The sequence below is a fragment of the Akanthomyces muscarius genome, assembly GCF_028009165.1.
Source record: "Akanthomyces muscarius strain Ve6 chromosome Unknown contig_18, whole genome shotgun sequence".
Taxonomy (NCBI): domain Eukaryota; kingdom Fungi; phylum Ascomycota; class Sordariomycetes; order Hypocreales; family Cordycipitaceae; genus Akanthomyces; species Akanthomyces muscarius.
Genome location: NW_026611618.1, coordinates 1119176 through 1141396, shown reverse-complemented (window position 1 = coordinate 1141396; position 22221 = coordinate 1119176). Strand labels below are relative to the sequence as shown.

The 22221-nt window shown below is 52.2% G+C and overlaps 7 protein-coding genes across 7 annotated transcripts; 3 read left to right on the top strand and 4 right to left on the bottom strand.

The window, feature by feature from the left end:
• Positions 1 to 79: 79 nt before the first annotated feature.
• On the top strand, positions 80 to 6320 carry LMH87_008830 (uncharacterized protein; the record flags this gene model as incomplete). The annotated part of the gene is made up of 2 exons (XM_056202065.1): positions 80 to 5782; positions 5835 to 6320. The coding sequence occupies 2 exons, from the start codon at positions 80 to 82 to the stop codon at positions 6318 to 6320; spliced, it is 6189 nt and encodes a 2062-aa protein (XP_056056665.1).
• A 205-nt stretch (positions 6321 to 6525) lies between these two features.
• Positions 6526 to 6864, bottom strand: LMH87_008829 (uncharacterized protein; the record flags this gene model as incomplete). Its single annotated transcript, XM_056202064.1, has 1 exon — positions 6526 to 6864. One exon carries the CDS (start codon positions 6862 to 6864, stop codon positions 6526 to 6528), a length of 339 nt encoding a protein of 112 aa, XP_056056664.1.
• A 445-nt stretch (positions 6865 to 7309) lies between these two features.
• On the bottom strand, positions 7310 to 8971 carry LMH87_008828 (uncharacterized protein; the record flags this gene model as incomplete). Its single annotated transcript, XM_056202063.1, has 4 exons — positions 7310 to 7978; positions 8033 to 8269; positions 8405 to 8883; positions 8947 to 8971. The coding sequence occupies 4 exons, from the start codon at positions 8969 to 8971 to the stop codon at positions 7310 to 7312; spliced, it is 1410 nt and encodes a 469-aa protein (XP_056056663.1).
• A 428-nt stretch (positions 8972 to 9399) lies between these two features.
• On the top strand, positions 9400 to 10365 carry LMH87_008827 (uncharacterized protein; the record flags this gene model as incomplete). Its single annotated transcript, XM_056202062.1, has 2 exons — positions 9400 to 9703; positions 9893 to 10365. The coding sequence occupies 2 exons, from the start codon at positions 9400 to 9402 to the stop codon at positions 10363 to 10365; spliced, it is 777 nt and encodes a 258-aa protein (XP_056056662.1).
• A 1953-nt stretch (positions 10366 to 12318) lies between these two features.
• LMH87_008826 (uncharacterized protein) lies at positions 12319 to 13634 on the bottom strand (the record flags this gene model as incomplete). The annotated part of the gene is made up of 3 exons (XM_056202061.1): positions 12319 to 13220; positions 13287 to 13506; positions 13563 to 13634. The coding sequence occupies 3 exons, from the start codon at positions 13632 to 13634 to the stop codon at positions 12319 to 12321; spliced, it is 1194 nt and encodes a 397-aa protein (XP_056056661.1).
• A 1790-nt stretch (positions 13635 to 15424) lies between these two features.
• On the top strand, positions 15425 to 15958 carry LMH87_008825 (uncharacterized protein; the record flags this gene model as incomplete). The annotated part of the gene is made up of 1 exon (XM_056202060.1): positions 15425 to 15958. The coding sequence occupies one exon, from the start codon at positions 15425 to 15427 to the stop codon at positions 15956 to 15958; it is 534 nt and encodes a 177-aa protein (XP_056056660.1).
• A 216-nt stretch (positions 15959 to 16174) lies between these two features.
• Positions 16175 to 21159, bottom strand: LMH87_008824 (uncharacterized protein; the record flags this gene model as incomplete). The annotated part of the gene is made up of 6 exons (XM_056202059.1): positions 16175 to 17472; positions 17520 to 17882; positions 17933 to 19444; positions 19496 to 19898; positions 19961 to 20752; positions 20824 to 21159. 6 exons carry the CDS (start codon positions 21157 to 21159, stop codon positions 16175 to 16177), a joined length of 4704 nt encoding a protein of 1567 aa, XP_056056659.1.
• Between the last annotated feature and the right edge of the window lie 1062 nt (positions 21160 to 22221).

The window sequence follows — 22221 nt, the reverse complement described above, 5'->3', positions numbered from 1 at the left end:
TTGGACGCCACTCTGGGCAACAAAACAGCCCACTGCACACGGCCTCAGTCTTCTCAATGGTCTAAAGTAGCAGCAGACCATGTCATCCAACGAGGAGCCCGAAGCTCCACCTCCGACCGCCGAATCGCAGCCCACGCCGCCACCAGCACCACCGCCCGCCGACGGGAAGAAGAGCGACAACCCGCAGCTCGACCTTCCGAAGCTCCAGTCCCTGCCGGCTGAGCAGCAGGAGCTGTTTCTCCTCACCTTTGTTACCGATTTAACGAAATATGTCCGCAAACTCGAGGCCGACGACTGCACGGCGCAGCAGTTCTACCTCAAGAAGGAAATCTTCCGCATCATCAACCTCGCTGCCCCTCAGCCGTCAAGGGTGATCCGCAACAACCTGGGGCTATGCCTCGCCCACGTCTTCACCCATGGCGACCGCAAGCTTCTCTTCGAGACGATCAATGACCTGGCGGGCGTCATTTCTGGCGCCAAGTCGAAAACCGATACGGAGACCCGTGCAAAGCATGCGGCCGTCGTCTGCCTAGGCGATGTGTATGCTGCCGCCGGAGATAGCGCAATTGGGCTACACCAGCTCTGCTGCACGGCGCTGGTTAAGCTCCTCAAATCGTCTTCCAGTAATGCGGGCCTTCGTGCTGCCATCTTTACTGCTCTGGCCAAGATTATCGGCATTGTCGAAGGTTCCATGGATGAGAGCATTGCACGCGACATTTGGAAGCAGGGCAGAAACTATGCCTCCAGCGACAAGGGCTCTTTGGTTGTTGTTGCAGCTTCGCAGTGTCTTAAGACTCTTTTGAAGCACACTGTATACTTTAGAAACTCATCCGACTTCGACAAGCTCGAGACTGCCATGTTCAAAGCTTTTGATTCGTCCATCGCTCAAGTTCGACACGCCGCTGCGAGTTGCCTCGCCGAGGCTTATGCACAAGGCTACTCTGAAGCCGCGTCTGCCAAACCCGCCAAAAGCAAAAAGGTGAATCCCAAGCTGAAGCGTCAATCTACACTTCCAGGCATTGCCGGCGACGACGATGACATTCCCTCTCGTACCGCTAGTCCTGCTCCGGGAGCGAAGCGCAAGGAAAATCTTGCCCTCTCACTTGGCGACATCCTCCGACAGCTAGCCTCTCAGTACGTGAAGCCTACGACATCCAATCGCGCACGAGCCGCCATAGGCGTGTGCTTTGGCAAGCTGTTCCGCCGGCTTGGCGAAAACGTTATCGAACCAAACTATCTACTCATCGTCGATACGCTCACTACAGATATCCTGGGCAATACGAGCGTTGCCAACAATCGCTATCGCCTCTTGATTTCCCGCAGAATCATTGATACCCTCCTCCACGACGTCATTGGCAATAAGATTTTAGGAGAATCGGGCCAGGTCAAGATTGCAGAGGTCGTGATCAACAACATCCTAAAAAACTACCCCGCTGCTCTACCCGAACGTCCTGAGCCATCCAAGCAGACCCTCATCACAGCACTACGCGCCGTTGCAGCTTTGATCCAGTCCTTGGGGTCTGCCACAAATAAGTTTGCTGAGTCGTGCCGCGATGGCCTACTGCAAGTTTTCCAGCACCCCAGTTACTCTGTTCAAGTGTTTGCGTCACAGTGCATGAAGGTCTTTGCTGTAGCGTGTCCCCAACAACTGTTGCCATGCCTGTCCGTCTGCATGAATAGCCTGAGCCGAGAGCTGTCCCTTCTCGCTGGCGGCAGAAATTCGCAAAGGCGATGCATCGGCTTGGCGCATGGGTTGGCCGCGACCCTCAGTTCTAGCCCGTTGCGACCGCTCCACGGTTCGCTGGACATCAACAGTCGTGTTCTAACCATGGCGACGAATCTGCTAAAATCCTCGGGCCAAACTGAGCTTCGAGTCTCGAGTACCCAGATCCAAGTCGCCTGGATCTTGATCGGTGGTCTCATGTCCCTCGGACCCAACTTTGTGAAAATCCATCTATCACAGCTGCTTTTGCTATGGAAGAACGCACTACCGAAGCCACTGGCCAAGGACAACACTACATCAAGAAGTATGCTTGAAGCCTCCTTCCTCACTCATGTACGAGAATGTGCCCTCGGATCGATATTGGCGTTCCTCGAGTTCAACAATCGCTTGTTGACTGTGGATGTGTCTAAGCGTATTGCTACTATGCTGCAAAGTACAACAGCCTTTTTGAAAACGCTACCAAGCAAGAAGACCACGGAAGATATCTCGCAACGACTGACACCTGCAATACAACTTCAAGATCTGGAGAAAATGGTTCAGCGCCGAGTCCTCCAATGCTATGTCAAGCTGGTCAACCAAAGTCCTGCAGGCGGCAGCGAAGCTCTTCTGCAGTCTAATCTGCTTACTCTAGCCATTTCTCTTTTTGCAGATCCCGACAACTATTCTGCCAATTCACTAAGCGCTTCCATCGCCAATGCTGCAGCGACCTACGAATCTATCTGGGATGTTGGCGACAATGATGGCTTTGGTATTACTGGTCTTGTCCACGGATTCAATGTTCGTAGCTTGCCTGGTCAACACGAGTCCACCATTCAGGATGCACCCCGATCCGACTCGCCTGAGGAAACCATTGACCGCATCCTGCTATCACCCATTTGCGGCAGCTTAGAACATGATGCTGCTACTCTCTACATTGGCAGCCTGGATCTGAAAGAAGCCAACCCTGACCCTCCAGCTACAGAAGTCATCAACATGGCCATTCAGCTATTTGCTTTCGCGTTTCCTCTCACACCCGGCAAAGTTCAAGAGAGCATTTTGGAGCAGATCCGAACTTTTGGATCATCTGGTTCTCTCCAGCGCGATCTGGCGAGAAACGCCGCGATCAGTGTCAATGTGGCCACCGCAATCTTGGCCACAATGCGGGTTGCAACTAGAGAAACAAAGTCTCCGGCCGGCGATGTCACCAACACTGCTGTGGAAAAGCTACTTCAAGACATTGTGCGAGACTTTGTCATTGACCAAGACCAGTACGTACGAAGCCTGGGATACGCTGCTACAGCCAGACTCTGCAACGTTTATGGAAATGCATTTACGAATCACGAAATCAAGTACTTGGTGGACACCATTGTCGGTAACCGCGAGCCTAGTGCACGAGCGGGCTGTGCCATGGCGCTTGGATCCATCCAAACCAAAGTTGGTGGTATGGCCGCTGGGTATCACCTCAAGACCATTTTGGGTATCCTGATGTCTCTCTGCAACGACCCTCATCCCATCGTGCACTATTGGGCCCTGGAGGCTCTATCTCTTGCTTCCGATGCCGCGGGCCTGAGCTTCTCCGGCTACGTTCCAAGCACCTTGGGAATGCTCGCTCAATTGTTTGTCTCTGAAACACATCACCCAGAGATTCCGTCTGCTATTACGATGACCCTCGAGATGGAGCTTTCCACGCCGGCTGCAATCGCACGATGCATTGATTCCTTGATCAATGTGCTCGGTCCGGATTTACAGGACTCGAAGAAATCGCGAGAACTGATTTTTACGCTCGTCGGCCAGTTCCAAGAATCTGATGACAAGCAAGTCGAGAATGCTGCTCTGATGTGCCTGGAACATCTGTCTCTCTATGCGCCCGGGGAAATGCATTACTCGGACTATGTTCGGTTACTTCAGCGATATCTATCGTCTGAGCACGGCGAGCTAAGAGATGCCGCTGTTGAAGGATTACACAATATGATGAAACGAAACCCACGCGATGTCCTACGAGATGCTGAGACTGGGTTTGAAGAGAAACTCTGGCTGTTGCTTGACGCCGCGCCCGAGCATGACGGCATCAAGAATATTATCAGGAACTGGCTCCAGCAGACGTGTCTCGTTGAAACAAATGAATGGCTGGACCACTTCCAGAGGGTTCTTCGTTTGACGCGCGTAAAAGAGAAGGCCGAAGTGACTGTGGTGAAGCCATCGGGAGGTACAGTTGACCTGAACGATGAGGAGGTTGCCGGTTTCGCCGCCGCCGCGACTGAAACAACAAAGGATGGCAGGGATGCGGGTTCCTCGACTGATGCCGAGCCTCTGCGCTGGCAGGTCACTACTTTTGCAATCTCTTGCATCGGGGATATCTTCGCCATGGTTACCAAGGACGTTGCCTCGAACGGTGAATCGGCAGCTCAGACGGCACTCCAAAACAAGATTGCAGAAGTCGTTCGCATGGCATTCTCTGCGTCGACGTCTGGCGTGCTAGAGCTACGCATTTGGGGATTAAAAATCATCGGTGCCGTCTTGAAAATGTTTGGCAAAACGGCTGACCCTGATTTTGAAGAAGCTATGCTGCTTGAGCAATACCAGGCACAAATCAGCTCCGCGCTGACGCCAGCCTTTGCTGCCGACTCGTCTCCAGAGCTTGCTTCAGAGGCAGTCAATGTCTGCGCCAGCTTTATTTCCATCGGCATCGTTACGGATGTCGAGCGCATGGGCCGCATTCTGAAGACTCTCGTCAATGCCCTGGAGAACTTTTCGTCTGACGATGAGAATGCAGGTATCGGTGATCTGAAGGGCCTGTCGTCCAATGCGCAGACCATGGTCAAGATTGCCGTGTTTTCCGCTTGGGCTGAGCTTCAAGTCGCAAGCAGCGAGCAAAAGTATCTGCTGGACGTTTTAAAACCGCATATTGGCACGCTGACACCGCTTTGGCTGGAGTCTCTCCGCGAATTTGCCCGGCTGCGATTTGAGCCCGATATTTCTATGACACTGGGACCCCCATCACTTTCTGGAAGCCTGGATTCGATATATGCTGCGCTGAACCGGGAGACGCTACTCAAGTTCTACCAAGATTCGTGGCTGAAGCTTGTTGATGCCATTGCCTCCCTGATTGAGCAGGATAGCGAGTTCGTTTTCGATGCCCTCGACGGCAAGGAGTCAGGCGAAGTCACTACAAACGGACATCGCAAGGCGGGCATCAACTACCGCGACGAGCCGGTGGCATTTTTCTTTGTCCTATTCGGCTTGGCCTTTGAATCGCTTGCCATACGGCCAGGTCACTCTGATTCGCTAGCCACTCGCGACCAGACGCTGGCCATCCTCCAAGCCCTCAAGCGCATTCTGCATCCTAGCGTCTCTGGGCACGCCATTTACCGCCCAGATGTATTTGCAGAGACCATGGATCTGCTTGACCGCCTCGTGTTGACGGAAGGCATTGATGTGCAAACAGTCATTGTCGACATTGCCCGTGCCATGTGTGTCACGCACCCCTCTGCGAGCCGCCAAGGGTCCGAAGAGGGTGATTTGTCTGAGGACATTGACCAGCTCTTTGAGCTGACCAGAATCATTGTCCTAGTCTTGTCGGGCTTGTTGCCGAATTTGGCCGAAGGCAATCAGCCAGTGCGACATCAAATCAACGAGGAAACTCTCGTCCTTATTCGCACATCTCTGGATGCTCTTGTTGACGCCGCCGAGGTATTCCCGGCCATTATCAAGTCGGATTTGCACGCATGCATCATTCACATATTTGCCACGATACTCGCCACACCGAGCTGTCAAGAGCTCATAGTTCCGCAGTCGCTAGCAACCTTTAAGCGATTTATTGGCAGCATGAGCGCGTCGCGCAAGATTGCTTCCGACGGCTCCTCGATAACTGATGTGCAGTTGCAGGGCTGCCTGCGACGCTTCCTGTCCATCTATCTCAATGCTCAAAAGCGCGAGGAGCCAACCTCGCTTCTCTGCGTCCGAAATTGCTCGCTGGCGACGACCATTCTCTTTACCGGCGGGAACAACCATCTGCCCGCATCAGAGCCGCTGGTTATCCGATACCTGGACGAGCTTCTGGACTGTCTCACCGACCGCATGGTATGGCCACCATCGACAACGAAACCTAGATCGCTGCTAACAATCATCATAGACTGCCAAAATTGCCGCCAACTGCATACGGTCTCTGCTTCTGCAAGGCTCGCCCTCGTCGTCCGACATCACCATTGCTCGGTATCTCGTGCCCCGGCTCATTGCCTTTGTCACCAACGTCGAGGTCGAAGATCCCGAGCAGGCCCGCTCCCTCGTCACGCACAGCCTGTGCCTCTATGTCGGCGCCGTCGACGGGGAGCGCACCGCCGCCGCCATGTCCCTCGTCATTCCCATGCTCATGTCGCGCGCGACGGCCGAGGGTGAGACGCGATACCCGGAGACGAGCGCGCGGCTGCTCGAGGTGGCGGCCATCAACCAGGGCATATTCCGCGGCATCGTCGGCGCCATGAGCACCGCCCAGAGAAGCCTTCTGGAGGAGGTGGCCCGCTCAGGCCGACAGGTCTCGAGCAACGCGAACCAGATTGACACGGATGCGTCGGGCCAGCCTACCATTCAGCTCAAGATGAACTTTGGCGGCGCGGCTTAATTGAAAACGAGAGAATGAGACATGTTTTGATACGGGCATAAAATAATGTACGTTGGGATGAAGGGATGCTTGAATAGAAGGGGAACAGAATACCAGGGCTGTTGAATATTTTTTAAAACAACAAAACTTTTCCTAACTAACCACATTTGAATCTTCTTTCAGCAAACCGTCCACTCTGTTGCGCTCCCCACATCATCTCGAGCTACTACTGCGTCGTCTTGCTCCGGCCCAGCAGCCCCATCCGTACGTCAAACGGCCGCCCGGAGCCGTTGGCGATGACGACGCCATTCGGCGCAACGTACCTGTTGTTGGGTCCTCCCGAGGGCCACCTCGGCCGTCCCGAGCCGTTTGCAACGACGATCCCCGGCCGCGCAGCCATCACAACCATCGGCTTGTACTTTTTGCTGCGGTATGATGTGCCGCCGCCTCCGCCGCCATTGACCTGCTTGGCAATGGCGACGGCCGTTTCCCCCTCGGTAAGCATGGGAGGCGTCGTCCTCTGGTGGTGGTCGCTGTGGCTCCCTTTTGCGGTGCTGGGCTTCATCTGTTTTTTTCATTTTCGGGCCATTCTCTTGCTCTTGGGCTTGCAGTTGTAGGCCGTCAGAGCTGGTTCCACGTTGGATTTCGTCTCGTCCATGGCGGTTGGGGATTGCCGCGCAAGTGTCTTGGAGCTGCGATTCATCGGTTTAGATTTTTCTTGTTCGTCTCACTTATACATGTATGTGTATATATAAACAATCTGGCTGCGTGAATCATGGTCACTTTCAAAAAGAAAAGAAAAAGTGTCCATGTAGTGCAAAGCCTTCCACAGCTGATGCGGTGTCAGCCGGCGGATTGTCCATCTACAGAAGAGGAGAAACCAACAGTTGTTACACGAGATTTGTACGAGTGTGACCTGGCGTGGCCCGTGGTAAAGAAATCGCAGTCCGACTGCGCGCTCTATTTCTTTATATATGATACAGCTATACCACCAATACTGTAGCATTGATTCATCTGTTTCGGAACTGAAAGGTGTCTTCTACCGCCGAGCCATCACCAATCGAGATATCCGAGATATCCGGATCGATATCTCCCCTCCCCCTCCTCGGCGGTGGCTCATTATCCCACTTTGATGCGCCATGCCATGTCTCTGGGACTTGGTCTCCCTCTCCCAGCGACAAGATGCGATACTGCTGCGCCGTGGTCAGCAGCGCCAGCGGATATTCCATGTCGGTGTTGATCCACGAAATCTGCGCCTTGACGGGCGCGCCGACCGAGCTCTTGACCGAGATGAACTCCTCGGGCACCACGGGCGTCGGCCCCTGCAGCAGTGGATCCCACAGATACGACAGCCCCTGCCGGGACTCGTCGTGGGAGGTGATGAGGAGTAGCTCCCGCGTCCGCTTGTGCCACGCAAAGGTGACTACGGAGTGGAACACGAGCACGGCGCGCAACTCGGCGGCGGGGACATCCCAGATCCAGATTGTGCACGGCGCATCGTCGAGTCGTGTGGCCAGGAGGGTGGAGGACGCGTCAAAGGCGATGTTTGAGCAACCGGGCTTCGTTTCTGTCGGTTTGCTATCTGATGGCATGCTCGGTGGCGAGAACATTTGCGTCGCACGCTGAAAGGTGTGGACTGTTTGGCCATCTCTGGATGTATCGAGTTGCTCTTGCCATACCTGGGCGATGATTAGTTACCAGACGCTGGCGTTGGTGTGCTCATGCAAACGTACTTGTAATGTATCTTGGGGTACAATGGTCGCGGGGTGTGTGAATGTGGCTTTCCTCCTCCATGAATCTGTTTGCAGTATCACAATACCACGACTATGGTCGCCCACGGCGCAAAGTTCTGAAGAATGGCTCGGTTGGCAGGTCTTTATGCCCAGTTCCAGCGAAGCGTCTGGGTTGTCTGATAGATTGGTGGCAGTGATAGTTCTGAAAAGCTGTCCATCCGCCGTGTAAAGAACTAGCTGGTGTCCATGAGCGGGCGACTCCCATAAAAGTAGCCATTTCCCGTCTGGCGTCCAAGAGACGGCCTGCGCGTCCACCGTCTCGACAGCCCACGACCTCTGCACCTGCCTCGAGACGGGGTGGTGTATGCTCACAAAGTCTTTGCCGTTGAGTCGCGTCAGAATGGCCAGATGCTCGGTCTCCGGTCGCACAGAGTAGCTCCGGCCCACCGACGACGGCTGGTGAAATTTGGGGTTGGCGACCTCGACCGCCGTCGAGGTGGAGAGGTTGAAGATGACGAGCTTGAGGCCCGACGGCGAGCAGATGAGGAGCTCTGCGTCGCGGGCGCCGAAGCGCGCAATGTTGGCCTTTTCGCCCGGCAGTAAGGGAGTGCTAATCGCGGCATGGAAGGATGAATCGATGCTGGCGGAGAAGACGTGCATGTTTTCGCCGGCGCTAACGAGCAGCCGCGTCGACGAAGGCGACCATTGAAGCGAATTAACGGTGCCAATGCCGGGTGGGAGCTGAATCGCGTGCTCCGTCTGCAACGTCTCGACGGAGCGCACAGAAATGGTCTGCCCGCTGAGCGTAGCGACGAGGCTGCCGTCCGCGCTTGCTCTGCACAGTGGAGAGGCTGGTGCCAGATCTTGGTCAGCTTGGGATCGGAGCAGGTGGTGGTTCGCGGTAGTCTACATACAAGGAAACACTGGAGAGGCATACATGACGGAAATCCCCACGCGCAGTCTGTATATCACTTCGGGCGCATATGATGCAGGTCGTCGGTTGATTTTGAGCCGTTGGTTGTTTACTAGATTGCCTAGTTGAGACTAGGGCGGGGCAACAGCCTTGCCCCCGCTGCGGCTGATATCCACAGCGGCTCACAGTGTATCCTGGTTCGACAGAAATGGGAGATGTAGAGGTAATGTCCCAGGCTGTAGCTACATAATATGTGCATATCAAAGAGTTCATTAGATGGAAAGCATGATTGTATGAATTCCAAATGGTTGAATGAAGCTTTTGGCAAAGGTCACGGAAGATTCTTGCACATATGTCATCATCAATCACGTGATACGTGATACGTGATACTTCGTCTCGGTCTACGATCAACCACCTTACATGGCCTGCACTATCGCCCGTTGCTTTGCCCTCCATGATCTCACCCAACATTAGTTCTCAGGACCCCCAGGAGCTTCCTCGGGAGCACTGGTCCTCTCTCCCCAAACTCCCTCTGTTCTCAGGGGCGACCGTTGGACGCCGTTTTTTCAAGCATTCTCCGACTACCATCCTGAAGCTTGAAACCGACGATGGCGAAGGCATCATGACCGCGCTCGCCCATTCCATCTTGGGGCCCTGTGTCCCGCGCGTCGTCAGCATCGTCACGGTCCCAATAACAACCTCGGGCGTCTCGGCGCTCAACCGCACTAAACAGGGCCTCGTCCTCACTCAGCAGCCAGGTACGCCACTAGCCCAGCTCTGGCCCTCACTCACGCCTCCGCAGCGCGAGGCCGTCAAGGCGTAGCTCTGCCGTCTCCTCGTGCATATGCGTTCACGCCGCTTCTCTTACTACGGACGGCCCAGGCAGCAGCCATACCTCTTCTCAGAAGTTGGCACAGAGAAATTTGCATGTTGCGCCTCTCGCTCAGAGTGGGACGACTCACGTGTGCACGCGCTGCAGGAATCTGCCCCGGACGCTGAACGTGCAGTCAAGCTCAAGCGAGTACAGCGTGACACCACCGGCGCAGGTGACTGGGACCGTCCTGTCCTCACGCATGGCGACTTATCGGACCGGAATATCCTCGTAGACCCGGACACCCTCGCTGTGACAGGTTTCCTAGACTGGGAGATGGCGAACATCATGCCCGCTTACTTTGAGTATGTCGCGGCACGACTGTCTAGGGGCCATCAGTCTGCGTGGAGGAAGGAGTTGTTGGATGTGCTGAGGTCTGTTTTGCGCTGCGAGTGCGATACTGGGCGCCAGGAAGACCTGCGTGTTGTGAATGTTGATGAAGGACACGGCAGATACAGGAGAACGTTGGCGGCGTGGAATGCTATTGTTGATGTTGAGAGAATCGCGCAGGGATATGATGATGATTGTGAATGGACTTTTGATCGTTGATGAAGTCACATTCCTCGATTTCAAGTCAGCGATACTCACCAGGCAATACCAGCATCGTGCTCATGCCTAGCCTGGACTCGGCGTAAAATCCCACCGACGAGGACACGGCGACATACGGCGCAATAGCTCACAAAGACCTTCAGGCTTCGATGTGTAACATAGTCACTTCGTTTCCAGTGAACTGCGTAGGCAAGTATTGGTTAAGTGTAGTCCGGTAAAGAAGTGTGGACCCAGGGTTGTTGCCTACTGCTGGCATGCATAGGATCTCCGTAACAGCGGCAAGGATAGCAAGCGTACTTGTTATACTTTACACTACAACATTATTATACTTTCTGTCACCTTATATTATATAAGGCACCGGCTAGGAGCTCAAGCCGAGCCTATCATTCTAAGTAGCTGGAGGAGCAGCACAAACGCTCTGTAGCTCACTTTTCAAGGCCTTACATCTACTGGAGGTTATTGTGAGGCTTGGAAAGATTATTCAAATCTATCTAACGATCTTGCCACCAAAGAACTAAGAGGAGAGATCCCCTGGATCTTTTGTAATAGCACGTGTGGGGCACAGACCAATGCGGTCGCTGAGTAGACAACGGTTGGGCGTGGGTATCGCGACCGCGGTCGCGATCCATTCTATCGGTGACGGCGCAACGAGGTCTTCAGGCCGAGTCTTCTCCGGGGTCTGACCCGCGACAGCCCCTATGCTTTAGTATACTTTGTCAAAGCAACTCCTCTTTCTCAATATTTCCCACATTTTTCCTTTCCTTTTGTTCATCTCTTTGCACCTGTCTAGAACTTTAGACCGAAGCTATCATGTATGTGGAGTAGTCAACACCTACGATGGTGAGTGGTAGGCCGCAGCCGGCAACGCGCGCACCGACACAAAAGCCTCAACGACCAGACGTGTGCGCGCGAAAAGTATAATGTGTCCCTAAGGTTAATAGCGCAGAGCATTTAGATTAATATATGACTGCGTCGCCGATTGCCGCCCAGTAGTACAACCAGATCGTATCCAACATGTGGCCTAGCAGATTGAGTAGCGACTAGAGTACGCCGCTAAATATGATGTATACCGCTGACGCCTTCCAGAACCACGGCTCGATAACTGTAGGGAAGATTTCATTCCAGCTAGCTAGATGGATGGCCCCGTAGATAGTGCTCGAGTTCTTAAGCACCATGTCCATCAGGTGTCCCTACATAAGACGGACGAGGATCTCGCCAGGCTAATTCCGCGGCCGCTTAACGACGCTAATAACTTCTGAAGTCCTTAAATTTATTAGTTATTTTTACTTTAACATATTATGACTTTTTATACTATTAACTTTTATATTTTTATTTCTTATTTCTTATTATACTATTATTATTATTTAGTATTATTCTTATAGTGCTATTTTATAGTGTTACTCTTAGGCTCTTATTCTTGAGCAACTATTCTTCAGCTCTTATTCTTAAGCTCTTATTCTTGAGCTCTTATTCTTGAACTGTCGGTCTTGGGCTGTTGTTTTCTTTTTTTCTTCACTTCTTTGTGTGCTGCTATTTGTATGCTGCTATTTGTGTGCAGTTATTTGTGTGTAGTTATTTGCGTGTAGTTATTTGTATACTGCTATTTGTGTGCAGTTATTTACGTGCAGTTATTTACGTGCTGCTATTTATATGCTACTATTTATGTGCAGTTATTTACGTGTAGTTATTTACGTGTAGTAATTTACGTGCTGCTATTTATATGCTGCTATTTGTGTGCAGTTATTTGCGTGCAGTTATTTGCGTGCAGTTATTTGCGTGCTACTATTTATATACTACTATTTGTGTGCAGTTATTTGCGTGCAGTTATTTACGTGCATTTATTTGCGTACAGTTATTTGTATGCTGCTATTTGTGTGCAGTTATTTGCGTGCAGTTATTTGCGTGCTGCTATTTTCTATGCCTTTATTTCCTGTGCTTTTATTTTCTATGCTACTATTTTCGTGTTGGTGTTTTCTGTCCTTTCGTGTTCTGTGCTCTTACTCGTCTCCCTTCGCTCTTCAATGCGCGGAGGCCCCCACGGAAAAACAGACATGAGAGCCTCCACCAATTCCCTTTCGCTTCGTATTTGCCTTGCCATATCTGTCTGTGTATAGGGCGAGATGATCTAGAATTCAGCCCCGCGTGCATGCCTTTGGCAAACTCCCAGTACTCTGGATAGAATCCCGAAATCTCCCAGTCAATGATCCCTGATAGCTTGCCCGCGTCGACAAGGTTGTTGTTCAGATGAAGGTCAGCATGCGTAAATTTCGATTCATGCTCTGATAAAAACGCTTCGGGATGGCTTGAGCGCCAAAATTCGGGTCTCCCGCCCGTCATGAACATGTTCCAATCCCATTCATTCTCAAATGGACCGCAGGCTTCGTAGCCGACACAAGGATCGTGAATTTTGGACCCTTGGCTACGAATTTTTGATATCCCAGTAAACAACGGCTTTGACATGTTAGAGATCTGTCGTATTTGCGCAATCGCGGCGCCCAGGTCATCGGCAAATTGGCGACGTTCTTGGTATGTCATGCGATAGAGGACGCTTATGGCCTGCACTCCAGGTACTTGCGTCATAGCGGCGATGCTGTTTCCATCGCCATCTTCAAATGTGTCTATTAGGAGAGGTGCCGGTACATCGGGCGCTTCTGCTTCCAGGAGCGCTAGAGCTGCTGTTTCATTGCCCTTGTCTCTCTTTGCAATCAGCCCGACGGATGAGGACTCGTATATTTGATTGACATAGATCTGATCGCAGGGAGGAAGCATCCGTCTGTATTTCCAAGTGCGGAAGCATCTGAGCACAAAATGCCAGAGACGTCGGAAGAATAACAGCCAAGATCGATTCCAAAACTCTAGTAAGCCGCCTGTCAGGCAAATTATGCGAATTGGAGATGCTGTTCAAGCTGTGCCTGACTTACTAGGTGCCTGCCGTTCTGGCCATGGTTGCGCACATTCTTCTTCGACGGAGAACTGCTTTAACGCGTTTGCAAATGACCTTTGGAGCTGGACAAGATAGGGCGAGGGCAGTGGTGGCTCAGAAGGGGAGTCTGTACTTAACCTGGCAAGGCTCATCTTGTTCATCGGTAAGGGAGTACCATCGCAATAATGTAGATTGGCATCATATGCATAGCCAGCAAACTATAAAGAGATGAGTATGTATAGAACAAATGTACTTTCTGGCTACTTTCACGTACCTGTATTGCGTTGATTGTTTCCATAATCACAGGCTCTTTCTCATACTCCGGCGAACGAGTCAATACTCGCATTTTCAGCTGGCTTCGACGAATAGCCAGACCCAGGCCAGGAGATAAGAGCCAGGCATTGCTCGTGTTGGTCTCGTCTGGGCTCACCACGGTGCGCAAATAGGGGACATGTTTGGCCGCGACAAAGGCCTGCAGCAGCCTAGCCTCCGGGTCCTCATTGCCCAGTTGAAGTAAGATTCAAGACTCGGGGACAGAATATAGTCTGGAACAGGGTCTTTGAGCTGGGCGCAGTCTGGAGGGCTTATGCAGCAGCGCCCTTGATCTTGGCGCGCCAGCAAGGCGCCGAGTTCCTCGCTGACGGCATTCTGCTCCAAGGCTGATCGTTCGGTCAGCGCATGCCATGGGAATCTTTTTACGTCCCCAGTGAGACAAACCTCTACGGAGAACAGCGCGCCAGTCGGCCTTGAGTTGGCGCAGCACTCACTCGACGGGCTCATTTGGGTAACTTACACAATGTTATTTTGAATCTTTTTTACAGGGATACTAAGCATGCCAAGACTGCCGTTTTCTTGGGTTCTGTACGTGCGCGACTCGCACAGGGCGCCACGACGGGGCGCGTCCGAGCAAATAGTTCCCGACCAATAAAAGCAAAATCAAGCAACCTTTTTTTTTTTTGAGAAGCAGCCTCTTTTCCCAACTCTCTCTCTTTGTCTAGCGAATTATCTCAACTTCCCCCTTTAAAGCGTTTTTGTCAGGCCGGCATGTGAGTTGAGCGTCCTGGCCATGGTGAACACTGAATCAGATGGGCCCGTCGTTGCTGGGCGCTTGCTGATCGACAGCTAATCTTGATAAAATGATATTCAAATGGAGGCTCGAGGCGGTACAACTATACCTAGGGCATTCAATCCCAGCAATTGTTGAATCTCCTCTCGACATAGGGCGGCTGAATGTCATCCTATCTATACTGCTTCTCTTCCTTTCCCATTTACCTTTGCTCTACTGCAATGTGTCTAGGCTTCCTAATCTGCCTTTCCGTTCTCCCCCCTCTAAATTCCTCCTTCTTTTTTTTTAAAAAAAAATTCTTCTTTTTCTTCTTCAGTTCCTTCTTTCACACGTAAAACCGTATGGTTAGCTCCAAGTTGGGTCTTCTAGCGGCCTCCCCCACTGTAGCTGTCACTGGCGGGGCTGGGACCGGGGCCGGAGCCGAAGCGGCGTTTGACCCGGGGCTTTGTTGGTGCTTGTTCGTGCCGAAATCCGGGCCAGCTGTTTTACTCGGCGACTTCGACACTGCAAGTCCTTCCTGGAACTGCCTCTCCTCCACCAAGCCGCCGACTTTGCATTACAAATCCATTCCGGCAACCGGGCCAAGCAAGACAAGCTGACAAATGTGCCGTGATTAATACAGCCACCAGCGATGCACGAGGACGGCAGTGGGCGGTGGCTCGTCTGACGCGCGATCTTGCGTTGGCATCTCTGGCATCAGAGGAGCCTCACCGCGCTCGTATAAACTCCGTTAACGCCGTCGATCACCAAACTCTGCGCTCAAGATGGCTGAAGCGATTCCTCCGGGCGAGGCGCCGCCGGGATAATTCTCCTGCCAGCTTCCAGCTTGTTGGAATCCGAGCAGCTCATTTTCATTCGGCGACTTCGAGAGTCGCATCGCACATATAAGTAAACTTTGCAGTACTAGCATCGTAATCCGGCACCCATTCATACCAATCTCGTCTCCCTGCAATCCCCTCACTGAGCTTGGCAGTTTTGTACTTCTTGCATTGACAACGCATACAAAAAGCCCATATAAACAGCCCGGACTCTCTCGTCACCACCCCAAGGCCCTTTCGCAGCCAGCAGCCATGTCACCCGCACCACTCCCCGACCCCCAGCGCCTCATCACCGACACCGACCTCTCCACCGGCCTCTCCCACTTCTCCGCCTCCACCCCGGAAAGCCTCGCCGTCAAGCACGACCTCGGCGGCGCCCTCTTCCGCCTCGCCTACCTCACCGACGCGCACCCCATCGACCTCGATCACCGCCGCGATCTGACCGCCTACCTCGACCACCTGGCCCACGGCAGCGTCCCGCCCGTGACGCTCCCCGGCGGCCGGGGCCTGATCTGGTACATTGACACGCCGCCCGGCGCGGCCAGCCCGCTGCACCGCACTGTCAGCTTCGACGTCGTGGTCCAGGTCGCGGGGGAGGTGGAGATCACGCTCGAGTCCGGGGAGACGCGCGTGCAGAAGCCCGGGGACATGGTCATTCAGCGCAGCACGGCGCATACGTGGCGCAATCCGAGCGAGGAGGAGTGGTCGCGCATGGTGGGCGTCATGTACTCGAGCAATCCGGTTGTTCTTGACAACGGCACGGAACTCGGTCCCACTGGGCTCTGAGTCTTGCAAGCGAGTGTTGATTTCACCTAGGTAGTAAGCAATAGCTGACTGTCATTATGGTGTAGTTTTCCTTTTCTTTTTTTGACCCTTGTAAGCTAAGGAAAACTACTGGAATCCCCTATGAATAGAGTCTAGGCTATACTTTCGTGTTTATATGATATTTATTCAACGTGGTGATATGTGTTCCTGTGCAGATGCCAATTCTTCACACACTCTTCAGCCTGCTGTAAAACGTCCCAAGAGTCCGGCCTCAACAACCAAATCTCTAAACAAGCCACCCTTCTCCACCAACGCCTGTGGTGTGTCAAATTCCAGTGCTCGGCCCTGTTCCAGCACGACGATGTAATCAGCATCCACAATCGTGTTAATTCTATGCGCAACCGTCAAGATCGTCTTGTTCTGAAATTTTTTCCCACGCAGCGTTTCCTGCACAATAGCATCAGTACGATGGTCGACAGCCGAAGTGGCTTCATCCAGCACCAGCACACGGGCAGAAGTAAGTAAAGCGCGCGCCAGACTGATGAGTTGACGTTGGCCCTGACTGAGATTTGAGCCGCGTTCGTGCAGCGTGGCGTGGATCCCGCCTTCCATGCTTTCGACATGGGCTTTCAGCTGTGCTTGCGCAAGAGCAGACCACAGCTCTTCATCTGTATGCACAGAGGCTGGATCGAGGTTATCTCGCACAGTACCTGCGAAGATGGCCGGGTCCTGAAGGATGATGCTCAGTCTGGGACGAAGGTCGTTCAGGCCAATACAGGTCGTGTCGACGTTGTCAATGGCGATGGCGCCCTCGGCAGGCTCGATGATGCGGAAGAGCGCAAGAGCGAGAGTTGATTTTCCTGCGCCGGTACGGCCGACGATACCGACGCGAGCACCTGCTGGGATGGACAGATTGAGGTCTTCCAGGACAAACGGAAGACCGGGACGGTATCGCGTCGAGTAGTGCTGGAATTCGATAGCGCCAGCCGTGGGCCAAGAGGGCAGTGGAGCAGTAGAGGGACTGCTTTCTAGAGGCGCCTCGGGGGGGATCGCTGTGTATTCAAGGATGCGTTCGACAGCGACGAGGCTGTTTTCAATCTGAGAAGAGGTTTTGACTGTGTACATGAGAGCGGTGGTGATCTCAAGTGCATAGGAGAGCGCAAGCCCGACAGCGCCAGGGTCGACTGGGTGGCCTGTAGCCATGGCAGCAACGGCGAAGGCAGCGACGCCTCCGACGATGACGCTGCCGAGAAATTCGACGCGAAGTGTGATCCATCGGTTGGAGTAGAAAAAGAGGAAATATGCCTGGAGGTTATTATCGATACGAGTCTTGGTTTCCCTTTCAAAAATGTCTTGTTTACGATAGGCGAGGATGGTGTTTACGCCATCTAGAGATTCTTGGAAGTGGGAGTAGATGGGGGATTTAGTGGAACTGTCCATACGAGAGAGCTCGCGAGATGTTCGCACGTAGTATTGTTGAAGAACGACGCAGATGTAGGCCAGCGGTCCAACGAAGATTAGGAAAAAGGGCGATGCTGCTTCCGTCAGTGCTGATACTGCGAAGATGCGATCGACTACTTACTCCAGCACACTACTGCAAGCGTGAACATAATAGACGTCAGGCAGCTCAGTGCTTGCGTAAATGTCCCAATCATCTCGCCATCAATCCTTGACATGTCGCTGCCAAACCTGTTGAGAATCTGTCCAGCTGGGGTCGTCTCAAAAAAGCTCAAAGGTGCTCGGAACATGGCTGCTGCCATGTTGTCGTGCAGTTTCTTGGAGGCACTGATTCGGCAGAAAGCATTGACAACAATCGATGTGGCAGCTCCGGACAGAGCAGACACGAGCCCGAGTGCTGTGTAAATGGCAATGAACTGGCCTGGCTGGTAATTGCCACCGTACTTGGCATTCTTGTCAGTCCAGCCTCGTATCCACAAGCCACTGCCTGGAAGATGTCAGCAGAGCGTGCAAATGCTAGTCATGGTAAATGCTTACTTAGATCTCCTGCCTGGGATAGAATCATGAAACACACCCACGCCGCGAGCTGGAAATGACCACAAGCTGATGTATAAGCCTTGTAGACAGCCATCTTTACCTTTCCTTTCTCTGACGTCTCTAATTTCCCCTTGGCGAGCTGGCCGGAACCGTCTTCTACGTTCGTTTCTGGAGCAGTCTCCTTTTGTCCGTTGTCAGCAAGCAGAGGCGTGACTTCCGTTGCATCGTCGAGGACTTCATCTGTGATGAATTCTGGCACGGCGGCCGGAGTGGTGGCCTGCGCAGCTTGTACCTCTGCGAGTCCCTCTTTGATATCAGCGACATCCAGGTCGTGCTTCTTGTCCACAGACAACGGTGTTGCGGGAGAAGATCGTTCAGCTTCAATTGTGATGAGCGAAGTTTCAGTTCCACTGCTTGTTCGCTCGGACTCTTGCTGCTTCAGGTGCGTGTTGACCAGTTTGAAAGTTTCGCTCTCGGTGGACATCAGTTTTTGATAAGTGCCTTGCTCGGCTATTTGTCCTTCCTGAAGGTAGTAGATAGCATCAGCACTCCTAAGCACACGGGTCGAGTTTGTTGCAAGGATACGTGCTTGATTGCGAAGAATGCCGTGTGGACCTAACACCTGTTGAATCAAGTGCTTGCCAACATGCTCGTCCACAGCAGCCAGACAATCGTCTATGATGTAGATGTCAGCTTGAGAATACACAGCTCTTGCCAGGCTTATTCGGGCCTTCTGGCCCCCACTGAGGGAAACTCCGCGTTCGCCAACTTCGGTCGCATCGCCTTCGGGTAGTGTCTTCAGGTCTGGACGCAATGCGCACGCGTTAAGAGTTTGTTCGTATAACACAGAATTCCATGCAGAGCCAAACAAGATGTTCTCCTTGATCGAACCATTCATGATCCATGAAGTCTGGGGGACATAGGCGACAGTCCCGCTTAGCTTCACAGTTCCTTTTGTTTTGTGGAGCTGTCCCAGAATGCCGCTGAGGAACGAGGATTTGCCAGACCCGACTGAGCCGATGATACAGCAAAACTCGTTTTGGTGACATAAGAAGTCCGGAATGCTGATGAGCTCTTTGCTTTCAGAGCTTCCAGGTGTGAAGGCGGCATCCTTGACTATAATCAGTCCACCTGACAGGGATGCAGGTTTCGCTTCAATGGTGACAGCATCAGGTTGGAGCTCTTCTGCTGTGAAAATTTCCACGCATCTGTGTAATGACACGGCACCTTCCGTCATGGTTGAGACTAGATTTGGAAGTCGATATAAAGGGGATCTGAGCATGTTGAAGACAGCAAGCGAAGCGAACACGATGTCGGTTGTGAGCGGTTTCGACTGGATGAGTACGTAGATACCAAAGCTGAGAGCGGCGATCAGATAGGGCGGCATAGAGTAGAGAATGTTGAATGAGCCGGCCAGGATTGATTGAGTTTGCATTGCCTTCAGTTCTTCGTCGTGGCGCACACAGCGCAACTTTTCCTGATAAACGGAGTCCCAAGCATACAATTTGATGGCTGCGGAACTGGTGAGCAATGCGAGCGGATTTCAGGGTTCGTGTATCTCACCTTTCATATTATCAATAATTCCACCCATGAGTCTCATCCGGTTGTCCTTGGCTTTCATGTATCTGACCTGGAATCGCTCGTAGAAAACGACAACGAGCCCCTGGACAGGGCTTAGCACAATCATAAGCGCAACACCGGCCAACATGGCCCATCCAAGCAAACGGTATAGTAGAACTAGTGCCAAAATTATTTGCAAAGCCAGAGACCAGACCGAATGGGCATCTGAGACCATGTCAGATACCTTTGCCACATCAACACTCATGACGTTGATGATATCGCCGGTCGACTTCGTGCTGCGAGCTTGACCAGACAGTTTGATCGACTTGAGATAAAGCTTTACCTTGAGTGCTGTCTCAACATGGGTTGCGACAGTGACCGTTTGAGACATGTTCTTTTGAAAAGCCTAACAAAAAGATTAGCCTTAGGCTAGAATGAATCAGAACAACAGCGGCTCTGAATACTGACCACTGTCTTCAGGAACGACGCTAAAAACATTGCGAAAGCCCAAAACGCGCCTTGGGTATACGGCTGCGGATCTCCCGTGGTTCTGGAAGCCACCCATTGGATGAGATGTTGGAGAGCGAGCGGCTGAAAAATCCAAAATATGTTGTTGAGAAACTCTGTGATGCCACAAATGGCGAGTTCGGCACCGTACGACCTGGCTAAAGTGATCCAAATCGATGGCTTTTTACCATTCTTCTCCTCCCGAACCCAAGCGGCCTCAAGTCTGTGGTAGCACGTGTTCGAGGTGTCGTCTGGGTGGAGAGCAAGCAAGTTCTTGACTGTGATGATGTTGCAGTATCCAAAAGTCATGAATGGCGACAGCCATGTAAACATTAAAGCTGAGAAGATGTTTGCAAATTCCAAAGGGCTCCTGCCACTCTCACCTTCAAAGCGCGGTTTCAGCAGTAGCTCAGCCACAACAAACTCAAGAAACAGCTCCACTGCTCCAAGCGCCCATGCTGTGCAATGGAAGATGAACTCTGACGAGCGAGGGCCAACTGCTGGATCCAGAGCAAGCGTGACAGCTTTTAAGGTATACACGAGCACAAACAAAAGCCAGTATGTCAAAACAACGGCGTTTTCGCACAAAGAGCAGAAGTTTTCGAGCCAATGCGCCCTGAGGATGACGAGCAGGGATGTCGATACTGCGACGAGTGACCAAAATGACACATCCTGAAGGAAATGCTCTGGCTCTCTAAGAGCCACGTTGATCGTTTGAGCGACCGTCAGTCCGAAGACTGCGGCAACAGTGACCTTTGTGTTGCACTTGGTTAGCCAAATTCTCTCCAGCTTCGCGTCCACGGCCGCTGGGGGAATCAGCATACCAATTTTGCAGCAAAATGCCACTTTCCAACCAGGGCTTTACCGACAATGCCACACCTTAGGAGGTAGGTGACGGCGCCGAGGCCGCAGATAATGCCATATATCGATACGATGCCAATTGCACCGTCGACGAAGCATGGTGTCAGGTAGAAAGCATTGCCACTCAGGGGTCCCCAGCCTTCGGGCGACACGCAGAATGATTGGCGATGCGAGGAGCTGGGACTAGAGCTGAAGCTTGAGCTGGATTTGCATGTGAGGCTGGACGACAGCGGAATGGGGAGGAGGCCTGGGAGGGGCGTGAACCCAACGGTGTTATTGCCGAGCAGCACTTGCTCCATGCCGGGTTATTGTCGAAAGCGCTGGACGTGAGCGGGAACGAGGAGTGACAAGATGATGAAGTGAAACAAGTGTGACTGGAAAGGATGTACCGTAAGGACTACGTAGGTACCGCGAGTAGGCATGGGAAGTATACTCTTCAATGTTGCCAGGGAAGACTGCGGCCGAGGCTTACTAAATCCAGTCGTTGCCAGACGCAATCTAGCGTCCGCTAATAACGGACGCTAATAACAGTTCCTCATTCCTTCCGAGTGTCACCCCGCTGTTGATTCCTTTGAAATGGCGAACGTTAGGATCCAACACGTAACTGGCTTGCCTTGGCGTCAAAGCCTCCTGTCTTCGACCAATTAGAGCTGCATGGTCACTCCACACGCGGGTGACAGACGTGTCCCGGTGCAGTAGCACACGGAAGCACCGTGCCGCGTGGACCAATGCGAGATGTTCCCTGTCCGTGGCGGAGTACCTTGTCTTCTATATTATATAAGTGAGGGGGTAAGGATTAAGAAGTTAGGTTAAAGTGCCGTTTTTACGTGCACTGGATGCGCTGTCATATGGCGGCTGCTGCCTGTGGTCGTGTTTGCTAGTCCGGGTTGGGGCGCCTCGGGGAGGTGGCGGGTGCGGCGGCGCGTTTAGTGGCCAGGGGGAGGGTGGTTGGGAGGTCGTGCGGTCCGCGAAAGTGAAAGGGAAGTGAATGCGCTTTATGCTGGCTACACTGCCTCCGACGTGGTCCACGTATTAATTATATTAATAACAATAATAATAATAATTTTTAAAAAGTTGTTTATTATAAACTAGTTTTAAAATAGTTATAAATAGATATTATAACAATTATTAGCTTATTTAAAAAGAAAAAAAAGAAAAAAGTTTTCAATTATAGTTTAAAATTTAGTTATATAGAATTAATATAAAGTTAACTTAAAGTCTAACTAAATAGAGCCTCCTCCCTCCTATTTTAGTTATAATAATAAGCTAAAGCTTAACACCCTTATATTAGGGTATAATAGTAACTTTATTAATTACTAGGGAGGAAGAGATTCCTCCCTAGCTCTTCTAGCTAGCTTCTC